General features: G+C 41.5%; 1 protein-coding gene across 2 annotated transcripts in view; it reads left to right on the forward strand.

Annotated features, from left to right (window-relative positions):
* The window catches only part of LOC115144802 (ATP-binding cassette sub-family C member 8-like), a 165,653-nt gene extending 153,034 nt beyond the window's left edge, over positions 1–12,619 (forward strand). For both annotated transcript variants that reach the window (XM_065002992.1, XM_065002993.1), the window contains exons 38-39: positions 8,244–8,306; positions 9,121–12,619. In XM_065002992.1, the coding sequence (XP_064859064.1) occupies positions 8,244–8,306; positions 9,121–9,258 (201 nt within the window). In that variant the 3' untranslated portion in view covers positions 9,259–12,619. The remainder of the gene's footprint in view (positions 1–8,243; positions 8,307–9,120) is intronic.
* Positions 12,620–13,711: the final 1,092 nt, after the last annotated feature.

Raw genomic sequence — 13,711 nt, forward strand, 5'->3', positions numbered from 1 at the left:
TAACAATGGAATGGAAAGAAAGGTAAACTAACAATGGAATGAAAGGTAAACTAACAATGGAATGAAAGGTAAACTAACAATGGAATGGAAAGAAAGGTCAACTAACAATGGAATGGAAAGAAAGGTCAACTAACAATGGAATGGAAAGAAAGGTAAACTAACAATGGAATGGAATGAAAGGTAAACTAACAATGGAATGGAAAGAAAGGTCAACTAACAATGGAATGGAAAGAAAGGTAAACTAACAATGGAATGGAAAGAAAGGTCAACTAACAATGGAAAGAAAGGTCAACTAACAATGGAATGGAAAGAAAGGTAAACTAACAATGGAATGGAAAGAAATGTCAACTAACAATGGAATGGAAAGAAAGGTCAACTAACAATGGAATGGAAAGAAAGGTCAACTAACAATGGAATGGAAAGAAAGGTAAACTAACAATGGAATGGAAAGAAAGGTCAACTAACAATGGAATGGAAAGAAAGGTCAACTAACAATGGAATGGAAAGAAAGGTAAACTAACAATGGAATGGAAAGAAAGGTAAACTAACAATGGAATGGAAAGAAAGGTAAACTAACAATGGAATGGAAAGAAAGGTAAACTAACAATGGAATGGAAAGAAAGGTCAACTAACAATGGAATGGAAAGAAAACAATGAATGGAAAGAAAGTAAACTAACAATGGAAATGGAAAGAAAGGTCAACTAACAATGGAATGGAAAGAAAGGTCAACTAACAATGGAATGGAATGAAAGGTCAACTAACAATGGAATGGAAAGAAAGGTAAACTAACAATGGAATGGAAAGAAAGTTCAACTAACAATGGAATGGAATGAAAGGTAAACTAACAATGGAATGGAAAGAAAGGTAAACTAACAATGGAATGGAAAGAAAGGTCAACTAACAATGGAATGGAATGAAAGGTCAACTAACAATGGAATGGAAAGAAAGGTAAACTAACAATGGAATGGAAAGAAAGGTAAACTAACAATGGAATGGAAAGAAATAAAGGTAAACTAACAATGGAATGGAAAGAAAGGTCAACTAACAATGGAATGGAAAGAAAGGTCAACTAACAATGGAATGGAAAGAAAGGTCAACTAACAATGGAATGGAAAGAAAGGTAAACTAACAATGGAATGGAAAGAAAGGTAAACTAACAATGGAATGGAAAGAAAGGTCAACTAACAATGGAATGGAATGAAAGGTCAACTAACAATGGAATGGAAAGAAAGGTCAACTAACAATGGAATGGAAAGAAAGGTAAACTAACAATGGAATGGAAAGAAAGGTAAACTAACAATGGAATGGAAAGAAATGTAAACTAACAATGGAATGGAAAGAAAGGTAAACTAACAATGGAATGGACTGAAAGGTCAACTAATAATGGAATGGAAAGAAAGGTCAACTAACAATGGAATGGAATGAAAGGTAAACTAACAATGGAATGGAAAGAAAGGTCAACTAACAATGGAATGGAAAGAAAGGTAAACTAACAATGGAATGGAAAGAAAGGTCAACTAACAATGGAATGGAAAGAAAGGTAAACTAACAATGGAATGGAAAGAAAGGTCAACTAACAATGGAATGGAATGAAAGGTCAACTAACAATGGAATGGAAAGAAAGGTAAACTAACAATGGAATGGAAAGAAATGTAAACTAACAATGGAATGGAAAGAAAGGTAAACTAACAATGGAATGGAAAGAAAGGTCAACTAACAATGGAATGGAAAGAAAGGTCAACTAACAATGGAATGGAAAGAAAGGTAAACTAACAATGGAATGGAAAGAAAGGTAAACTAACAATGGAATGGAAAGAAAGGTCAACTAACAATGGAATGGAAAGAAAGGTCAACTAACAATGGAATGGAAAGAAAGGTCAACTAACAATGGAATGGAAAGAAAGGTAAACTAACAATGGAATGGAAAGAAAGGTAAACTAACAATGGAATGGAAAGAAAGGTAAACTAACAATGGAATGGAAAGAAAGGTCAACTAACAATGGAATGGAAAGAAAGGTCAACTAACAATGGAATGGAAAGAAAGGTAAACTAACAATGGAATGGAAAGAAAGGTAAACTAACAATGGAATGGAATGATTCAAAATGAAAGGAAACTAAAGCTAACGTGACAGTTATAAATGTTTGTGGGTATAACTGAGGGTGACTACCGATAGTTGCTAATATTTAACAAGATGCAAATTGCAACATAAAAATATATTTTGTGAAAAGTCTTGGCATGTAATTAAAACATTCTGTGAATCGTAAATCAACTCGGTAGATTTTGCACTATACTGTCATTTGTGCATGGCTACAGAAGCCAATAGCTTAGGTCTCCACATTTAATCTCTGCAAGTTATAAGACCAGCATTTCATAAACGTCACTGTGGAAAAGGTGACATGTTGATATGCTTCAGTGTGCTGCCATATGACTGGTTTCACATTTGTCTCCAGCGATTATAAGGTAAAATAATGTAGATCAAAGACAATTGTCATTTATTTTTCCAATCCCCTTATCCAAACGGATAACTCATTTACCTAGCTCTTATCAATAGCACTTATGAAGTTGTAAATTACAGTGCACGGAGAATGGTGTTATTTATATCGGAACAAAGAAAGTAGATGCTGTTCCACTTGGAACCGACAGGTTGCTCGACCTTATTTATTGTTTCATCGTGCGTGAAGGTGAATTATGAGGGAATTAAGTCAAGATCAGAATACGGCTTGTCTGTAGACACACCTCTATTTCTTTGATCTCCACCCCAAATGAATAGCGGGTAAATAGCATGCTATTCAAATGCTAAAGTTCATGGTCAGAATACATTTAAAGAGAAAAGTGCATAAAAAGTGAATTACGTTTCATTCACGCGTGCCTAATTTGGGTCAAGACTCCCCCCATAGTGAAGCACAAACTATTTGACTATTTTTAAGTACGGTGTACTCAAGGATACAGTGCCTTGAAAAAGTATTCATCCCCTTGCCGTTTTTCCTATTCTGTTGCATTACAACCTGTAATTAAATTGATTTTTATTTGGATTGCAAGTAATAGACACACACAAAATAGTCCAAATTGGTGAAGTGAAATTTAAAAAATAACTTGTTTCCAAAAATGTAAAAAAATTTAAAACTGAAAAGTGGTGCGTGCATATGTATTCACCCCCTTTGCTATGAATCCCCTAAATAAGATCTGGTACAACCAATGATCTTCAGAAGTCACAATTAGTTAAATAAAGTCCACCTGTGTGCAATCTAAATGTTACATGATCTGTCACATGATCTCAGTAAATATACACCTGTTCTGAAAGGCCCCAGAGTCTGCAACACCACTAAGAAAGGGGCACCACCAAGCAAGCGGCACCATGAAGGCCAAGGAGCTCTCCAAACAGGTCAGGGACAAAGTTGTGGAGAAGTACAGATCAAGGTTGGGTTATAAAAAAATATCTGAAACTTTGAACATCCCACGGAGCACCATTAAATCCATTTTTTTTTAAATGGAAAGAATATGACACCAAAACAAACCTGCCAAGAGAGGGCCGCCCACCAAAACTCACAGACCAGGCAAGGAGGGCAACAAAGAGACCAAAGATAACCCTGAAGGAGCTGCAAAGCTCCACAGGGGAGATTGGAGTATCTTTATGGAAGAGTGGCCAGAAAAAAAGCCATTGCGTGAAGAAAAAAGTAAGCAAACACGTTTGGTGTTCGCCAAAAGGCATGTGGGAGACTCCCCAAACATATGGAAGAAGGTATTCTGATCCGATGAGACAAAAATTTAGCTTTTTGGCCATCAAGGAAAACATTATGTCTGGCGCAAACCCAACACCTCTCATCACCCCGAGAAACCATCCCCACAATGAAGCATGGTGAAGGCAGCATCATGCTGTGGGGATGTTTGTCATCAGCAGGGACTGGGTTACTGGTCAAAATTTAAGGAATGATGGATGGTGCTAAATACAGGGAAATTCTTGAGGGAAACCTGTTTCAGTCTTCCAGAGATTTGAGACTGGGATGGAGTTTCACCTTCCAGCTGGACAATGACCCTAAGCGTACTGCTAAAGAAACACTCAAGTAGTTTAAGGAGAAACATTTAAATGTCTTGGAATAGCCTAGTTAAAGCCCAGACCTCAATCCAATTGAGAATCTGTGGTATGACTTAAAGATTGCTTTACATGAACTTCCGGCGCCGACAGAGATGGGCGCCTCGCTTCGCGTTCCTAGGAAACTATGCAGTTTTTTGTTTTTTTACGTGTTATTTCTTACATTAGTACCCCAGGTCATCTTAGGTTTCATTACATACAGTCGAGAAGAACTACTGAATATAAGATCAGCGTCAACTCACCATCAGTACGACCAAGAATATGTTTTCCGCGACGCGGATCCTGTGTTCTGCCTTACAAACAGGACAACGGAATGGATCGCATGCAGCGACCCAAGGAAACGACTCCGAAAAAGAGGGAAACGTAGCGGTCTTCTGGTCAGACTCCGAAAAGGGCACATCGCGCACCACTCCCCAGCATTCTTCTTGCCAATGTCCAGTCTCTTGACAACAAGGTTGATGAAATCCGAGCAAGGGTAGCATTCCAGAGGGACATCAGAGACTGCAACGTTCTCTGCTTCACGGAAACATGGCTTACTGGGAAGACGCTATCCGATGCGGTGCAGCCAACGGGTTTCTCCACGCATCGCGCCGACAGAAACAAACATCTTTCTGGTAAGAAGAGTGGCGGGGGCGTATGCCTCATGACTAACGAGACATGGTGTGATGAAGGAAACATACAGGAACTCAAATCCTTCTGTTCACCTGATTTAGAATTCCTCACAATCAAATGTAGACCGCATTATCTTCCAAGAGAATTCTCTTCGATTATAATCACAGCCGTATATATCCCTCCCCAAGCAGACACGTCGATGGCTCTGAACAAACTTTATTTAACTCTTTGCAAACTGGAAACCATTTATCCGGAGGCTGCATTCATTGTAGCTGGGGATTTTAACAAAGCTAATCTGAAAACAAGACTCCCTAAATTTTATCAGCATATCGATTGCGCAACCAGGGGTGGTAAAACCTTGGATCACTGTTACTCTAACTTCCGCGACGCATATAAGGCCCTGCCCCGCCCCCCTTTCGGAAAAGCTGACCACGACTCCATTTTGTTGATCCCTGCCTACAGGCAGAAACTGAAACAAGAGGCTCCCACGCTGAGGTCTGTCCAACGCTGGTCAGACCAAGCTGACTCCACACTCCAAGACTGCTTCCATCACGTGGACTGGGACATGTTTCGTATTGCGTCAGATAAAAATATTGACGAATACGCTGATTCGGTGTGCGAGTTCATTAGAACGTGCTTTGAAGATGTCGTTCCCATAGCAACGATAAAAACATTCCCTAACCAGAAACCGTGGATTGATGGCAGCATTCGCGTGAAACTGAAAGCGCGAACCACTGCTTTTAATCAGGGCAAGGTGTCTGGCAACATGACCGAATACAAACAGTGCAGCTATTCCTTCCGCAAGGCTATTAAACAAGCTAAGCGTCAGTACAGAGACAAAGTAGAATCTCAATTCAACGGCTCAGACACAAGAGGCATGTGGCAGGGTCTACAGTCAATCACGGACTACAAGAAACCCAGCCCAGTCACGGACCAGGATGTCTTGCTCCCAGGCAGACTAAATAACTTTTTTGCCCGCTTTGAGGACAATACAGTGCCACTGACACGGCCTGCAACGAAAACATGCAGTCTCTCCTTCACTGCAGCCGAGGTGAGTAAGACATTTAAACGTGTTAACCCTCGCAAGGCTGCAGGCCCAGACGGCATCCCCAGCCGCGCCCTCAGAGCATGCGCAGACCAGCTGGCCGGTGTGTTTACGGACATATTCAATCAATCCCTATACCAGTCTGCTGTTCCCACATGCTTCAAGAGGGCCACCATTGTTCCTGTTCCCAAGAAAGCTAAGGTAACTGAGCTAAACGTCTACTGCCCCGTAGCACTCACTTCCGTCATCATGAAGTGCTTTGAGAGACTAGTCAAAGACCATATCACCTCCACCCTACCTGACACCCTAGACCCACTCCAATTTGCTTACCGCCCAAATAGGTCCACAGACGATGCAATCTCAACCACACTGCACACTGCCCTAACCCACCTGGACAAGAGGAATACCTATGTGAGAATGCTGTTCATCGACTACAGCTCGGCATTCAACACCATAGTACCCTCCAAGCTCGTCATCAAGCTCGAGACCCTGGGTCTCGACCCCGCCCTGTGCAACTGGGTACTGGACTTCCTGACGGGCCGCCCCAGGTGGTGAGGGTAGGCAACAACATCTCCTCCCCGCTGATCCTCAACACGGGGCCCCACAAGGGTGCGTTCTGAGCCCTCTCCTGTACTCCCTGTTCACCCACGACTGCGTGGCCACGCACGCCTCCAACTCAATCATCAAGTTTGCGGACGACACAACAGTGGTAGGCTTGATTACCAACAACGACGAGACGGCCTACAGGGAGGAGGTGAGGGCCCTCGGAGTGTGGTGTCAGGAAAATAACCTCACACTCAACGTCAACAAAACTAAGGAGATGATTGTGGACTTCAGGAAACAGCAGAGGGAACACCCCCCTATCCACATCGATGGAACAGTAGTGGAGAGGGTATCAAGTTTTAAGTTCCTCGGCATACACATCACAGACAAACTGAATTGGTCCACTCACACTGACAGCGTCGTGAAGAAGGCGCAGCAGCGCCTCTTCAACCTCAGGAGGCTGAAGAAATTTGGCCTGTCACCAAAAGCACTCACAAACTTCTGCAGATGCACAATCGAGAGCATCCTGGCGGGCTGTATCACCGCCTGGTACAGCAACTGCTCCGCCCTCAACCATAAGGCTCTCCAGAGGGTAGTGAGGTCTGCACAACGCATCACCGGGGGCAAACTACCTGCCCTCCAGGACACCTACACCACCCGATGTTACAGGAAGGCCATAAAGATCATCAAGGACATCAACCACCCGAACCACTGCCTGTTCACCCCGCTATCATCCAGAAGGCGAGGTCAGTACAGGTGCATCAAAGCTGGGACCGAGAGACTGAAAAACAGCTTCTATCTCAAGGCCATCAGACTGTTAAACAGCCACCACTAACATTGAGTGGCTGTTGCCAACACACTGTCATTGACACTGACCCAACTCCAGCCACTTTAATAATGGGAATTGATGGGAAATGATGTAAATATATCACTAGCCACTTTAAACAATGCTACCTTATATAATGTTACTTACCCTACATTATTCATCTCATATGCATACGTATATACTGTACTCTACATCATCGACTGCATCCTTATGTAATACATGTATCACTAGCCACTTTAACTATGCCACTTTGTTTACTTTGTCTACATACTCATCTCATATGTATATACTGTACTCGATACCATCTACTGTATGCTGCTCTGTACCATCACTCATTCATATATCCTTATGTACATATTCTTTATCCCCTTACACTGTGTATAAAACAGTAGTTTTGGAATTGTTAGTTAGATTACTTGTTGGTTATCACTGCATTGTCGGAACTAGAAGCACAAGCATTTCGCTACACTCGCATTAACATCTGCTAACCATGTGTATGTGACAAATAAAATTTGATTTGATTTGATTTGAGTTTCACCTTCCAGCTGGACAATGACCCTAAGCGTACTGCTAAAGAAACACTCAAGTAGTTTAAGGAGAAACATTTAAATGTCTTGGAATAGCCTAGTCAAAGCCCAGACCTCAATCCAATTGAGAATCTGTGGTATGACTTAAAGATTGCTTTACACCAGCGGAACCCATCCAACTTGAAGGAGTTGGAGCAGTTTTGACTTGAGGAATGGGCAAAAATCCCAGTGGCTAGATGTGCCAAGCTTATGGAGACATATCCCAAGAGACTTACAGCTGTAATTGCTGCAAAAGGTGGCTCTACAAAGTATTGACTTTGACTTTTAGATATGCATGCTCAAGTTTTCATTTTTTTTTGTCTTATTTCTTGTTTGTTTCACAATAAATAATATTTTGCATCTTCAAAGTGGTCGGCATGTTGTGTAAATCAAATGATACAAACCCCCCCAAAATGTATTTTAATTCCAGGTTGTAAGGCAACAAAATAGGAAAAATGCCAAGGGGGGTGAATACTTTTACAAGCCACTGTATAAAAACATCATGTTACTATAGGCTCATCCTCATCTTCTGCCTTTGTCTTGTGACTTGTGCCTACAGGAGAGCATCCTGCAGAAGGTGGTAATGACTGCCTTCGCTGACAGAACAGTGGTTACCATAGCAGTAAGTATCTCTGTTGGAAGGTCCCCAGTTCTGTCTCACCGATATGAAAGCCTATACATCCTGACATGTACTGACGTCAGGTGACTACTGGAGACTTATGATATATTGAGCGTCAGTAGCTCTTCTGCTATGACCTTAATGCAAATGGTGGCAAGGTTGTATCATAGAAATAGAATCTGAACTGGTAGCGCAGGAGGGCCCAACTCTAGTCCTGGGGGGCCACCGTCCTGCTGGTTTGGGATTTTCTATTGGACTACATTCTGTGGGAGCAAACATGCTTTTTATGCACTTGGAAATTAGAATTAGAAGTCAAAAGTGACTACCAGGCTGCCATGGTGGTTTCCCATGGGGAAGTGAGATGGAGAGAGGACCCTAGGAGACAGCTTACTCATTGGGGCTCCCGAGTGGCGCAGTGGTCTAAGGCACTGCATCTCAGTGCTTGAGGTGTCACTATAGACACCCTGGTTCGATTCCAGGCTGTGTCACAACCGGCCGTGATTGGGAGTCCCATAGGGCGGCACACAATTGGCCCAGCGTCGCCCGGGTTTGGCCGGTGTAGGCCGTCATTGTAAATAAGAATTTGTTCTTAATTTATTTGCCCAGTTAAATTTAATAAAAGGAAGGTAGCTAAGTAGGGTAGATCCCTGAAAGATCACTGAAATGTATCTGTAGTATGTCTATGGTGGTCATGTATAGCATGTACAGTATATTTGTTATCTATGTAACCCCGAATGTCAAAAGACTGAAGTTGTTAAATGTTTATTTCTCTCTAACCTAATGTTTCTTTCTTTCTCTCTTTTCTCTCTGTACTTAGCATCGTGTCCACACCATCCTGAATGCAGACCTGGTGATAGTGATGAAGAGAGGGATCATTCTAGAATACGACAGACCCCAGGCACTGCTGGAGAAAGAGGACAGCGTCTTTGCAGCATTCGTCAAGGCGGACAAGTGACCGATGAGGAAGAGGGAGGAAATTCAAAGTGCATTTGAAGAGCTTATTTCCAAAACGCTATATCCACCAATTTTTAACATTTGTGCTTTTTCATCAGAAATGTTTGCGTATGTGTATATTCATGTGTGTGTAAAATATTACTATTCTTAGATTTTTTTATTCATAGATTTTAGATGTGTAAGAAAATGTTTTTTTCTAAATGCTATATATTCATTGTTTAGTTGGAATGTAATGTTTGTATCCTGTATATTTGACTGTGATATGTGGTGGTCTCACCTAGATATCTTAAGATGAATGCACTTAGTGTAAGTCGCTCTGGATAAGAGCATCTGCCAAATGTAAATGTTTTACATACAGATCTGATATTACTGTATTGACTTTTTAAAATATTTATGTCACACATTTATAATTTGTACATTTCTTACATTTGACTGTGTAGGCGAATATTTAAATACAGTGGGGCAAAAAAGTATTTAGTCAGCCACCAATTGTGCAAGTTCTCCCACTTAAAAAGACGAGAGAGGCCTGTAATTTTCATCATAGGTACACTTCAACTATGACAGACAAAATGAGAAGAAAAAAAATCCAGAAATCACATTGTAGGATTTTTAATGAATTTATTTGCAAATTATGGTGGAAAACAAGTATTTGATCAATAACAAAAGTTTCTCAATACTTTGTTGTATACCCTTTGTTGGCAATGACAGAGGTCAAACATTTTCTGTAAGTCTTCACAAGATTTTCACACACTGTTGCTGGTATTTTGGCCCATTCCTCCATGCAGATCTCTTCTAGAGCAGTGATGTTTTGGGGCTGTTGCTGGGCAACACAGACTTTCAACTCCCTCCAAAGAAATTCTATGGGGTTGAGATCTGGAGACTGGCTAGGCCACTCCAGGACCTTGAAATGCTTCTTACGAAGCCACTCCTTCATTGCCCGGGCGGTGTGTTTGGGATCATTGTCATGCTGAAAGACCCAGCCACGTTTAATCTTCAATGCCCTTGCTGATGGTAGGCTTTGTTACTTTGGTCCCAGCTCTCTGCAGGTCATTCACTAGGTCCCCCTGTGTGGTTCTGGGATTTTTGCTCACCGTTCTTGTGATCATTTTGACCCCACGGGGTGAGATCTTGCGTGGAGCCCCAGATCGAAGGAGATTATCAGTGGTCTTGTATGTCTTCCATTTCCTAATAATTGCTCCCACAGTTGATTTCTTCAAACCAAGCTGCTTACCTATTGCAGATTCAGTCTTCCCAGCCTGGTGCAGGTCTACAATTTTGTTTCTGGTGTCCTTTGACAGCTCTTTGGACTTGGCCATAGTGGAGTTTGGAGTGTGACTGTTTGAAGTTGTGGACAGGTGTCTTTTATACTGATAACAAGTTCAAACAGGTGCCATTAATACAGGTAACGAGTGGAGGACAGAGGAGCCTCTTAAAGAAGAAGTTACAGGTCTGCGAGAGCCAGAAATCTTGCTTGTTTGTAGGTGATCAAATACTTATTTTTCTACAATAATTAGCAAATAAATTCATTAAAAATCCTACAATGTGATTTTCTGGAGATTTTTTAAAGTAATTTTGTCGGTCATAGTTGAAGTGAACTTATGATGAAAATTACAGGCCTCTCTCATCTTTTTAAGTGGGAGAACTTGCACAATTTGTGGCTGACTAAATACTTTTTTGCCCCGCTGTATATACAGTGCCTTGCGAAAGTATTCGGCCCCCTTGAACTTTGCGAACTTTTGCCACATTTCAGGCTTCAAACATAAAGATATAAAACTGTATTTTTTTGTGAAGAATCAACAACAAGTGGGACACAATCATGAAGTGGAACGACATTTATTGGATATTTCAAACTTTTTTAACAAATCAAAAACTGAAAAATTGGGCGTGCAAAATTATTCAGCCCCTTTACTTTCAGTGCAGCAAACTCTCTCCAGAAGTTCAGTGAGGATCTCTGAATGATCCAATGTTGATCTAAATGACTAATGATGATAAATACAATCCACCTGTGTGTAATCAAGTCTCCGTATAAATGCACCTGCACTGTGATAGTCTCAGAGGTCCGTTAAAAGCGCAGAGAGCATCATGAAGGAGAAGGAACACACCAGGCAGGTCCGAGATACTGTTGTGAAGAAGTTTAAAGCCGGATTTGGATACAAAAAGATTTCCCAAGCTTTAAACATCCCAAGGAGCACTGTGCAAGCGATAATATTGAAATGGAAGGAGTATCAGACCACTGCAAATCTACCAAGACCTGGCCGTCCCTCTAAACTTTCAGCTCATACAAGGAGAAGACTGATCAGAGATGCAGCCAAGAGGCCCATGATCACTCTGGATGAACTGCAGAGATCTACAGCTGAGGTGGGAGACTCTGTCCATAGGACAACAATCAGTCGTATATTGCACAAATCTGGCCTTTATGGAAGAGTGGCAAGAAGAAAGCCATTTCTTAAAGATATCCATAAAAAGTGTTGTTTAAAGTTTTCCACAAGCCACCTGGGAGACACACCAAACATGTGGAAGAAGGTGCTGAGTCTGGGACGGAGATTTGTCTTCCAACAAGACAATGATCCAAAACATAAAGCAAAATCTACAATGGAATGGTTCAAAAATAAACATATCCAGGTGTTAGAATGGCCAAGTCAAAGTCCAGACCTGAATCCAATCGAGAATCTGTGGAAAGAACTGAAAACTGCTGTTCACAAATGCTCTCCATCCAACCTCACTGAGCTCGAGCTGTTTTGCAAGGAGGAATGGGAAAAAATGTCCAGTCTCTCGATGTGCAAAACTGATAGAGACATACTCCAAGCGACTTACAGCTGTAATCGCAGCAAAAGGTGGCGCTACAAAGTATTAACTTAAGGGGGCTGAATAATTTTGCATGCCTAATTTTTCAGTTTTTGATTTGTTAAAAAAGTTTGAAATATCCAATAAATGTCGTTCCACTTCATGACTGTGTCCCACTTGTTGTTGATTCTTCACAAAAAAATACAGTTTTATATCTTTATGTTTGAAGCCTGAAATGTGGCAAAAGGTCGCAAAGTTCAAGGGGGCCGAATACTTTCGCAAGGCACTGTAAGGAATTTGGCTAAAAAAAGACATGATTATTTGTCTCTCTGAAATGAAACCATCAAGTGATAGATTTTAAACAAATACATGCCTGTCACTGAAAAACCCCATGACATGATTAGATTGGTGAGTGTTTTCACTATCTCTTTCAGAAGTTCTTTAATCAAGAAAAGCTCATTTATCAACATTTCTGAAAATGGATATATAGCAATTTAGAATGAAACTCTTTACTTGTACCATGGGCTGTATATTATTATTCTATTTTTGTACATAAAATGTTAATTCTATGTTAATAAAAAACATAATCATTGCACAGCAGTGTTTTGCCTACAGTTTATTGACAGGAAGGTAGTTTTGTGTGACCTCACAATGTACAAAGCCAAGCAAGTCAGCTGTGGAAGTCTGGGTTAGAATGACACTTCAACTGACTCTGGGCTGTGATCTAGAAATAGTCAATCCTATCTAGCTGAAGCAGCTCCCAGACAGACAAAAGTCCCAGGGACAGTGTGTCTTTTTGGAGTTTAGGGTGAGATTAGGGTTCATGTAAGCGTTGGACTTGAGGTTAAGGGCTGTGAAACATGTGACACCAGGGTATCACAGTGCCAGTGCCTGCAATGTGAAAGTGACTGCTGCAAGCAAGGTTTATATTGGACGTGTTTATGGGAATGCCAAGGTTAATATTAACATTTATGGAGTCCCCTGGTTTGTTATGGGGGCCCCAGCACCCATGGACATTCTGGAAATGTGAACCCAGTTCAGCATGGGTTTTGTGTATCGTGACTGAGAAAGTTACACAAGGGATGTCAGAAACAAAGATTTAGGACCTGAATCATAGCCTTGAAAAACAGCATGAGAGGGATTCAGATTCCATGTGTATGTAATGGGCCTTCTCCAGGGTTGCTGGACAATGGTCCACAAACACCAACACAGTCGTGAAGAGGCCACGACAACATCTCTTCCCCCTCAGGAGGCTGAAAAGATTTGGTATGGTCCCTCAGATCCTCAAAAAGTTCTACAGCTTCACCATTGAGAGCATCTTGACTGGCTGCATCACAGCTTGATACTGCAACTGTTTGGCATCCGACCCCAAGGCGCTACAGAGGGTAGTACATAGGACCCAGTAAATCACTGGGGCCAAACTCCCTGCCATCCAGGACCTCTACACCAGGCGGTGTCAGAAGATGGCCCTAAAAAATTGTCAGACTCCAGCCACCCAAGTCATAGACTGTTCTCTCTGCTACCGCACGGCAAGCAGTACCGATGCACCAATTCTACAACCAACATGACCCTGAACAGCTTCTACCCCCAAGCCATAACATGACTACAACATTGTTTAAATAGTTAACCAAATAGCTACGCTGACTATGTGCATTGACCCTTTTTGCACT

This window comes from Oncorhynchus nerka, linkage group LG17 (genome assembly GCF_034236695.1).
Source record: "Oncorhynchus nerka isolate Pitt River linkage group LG17, Oner_Uvic_2.0, whole genome shotgun sequence".
NCBI lineage: Eukaryota > Metazoa > Chordata > Actinopteri > Salmoniformes > Salmonidae > Oncorhynchus > Oncorhynchus nerka.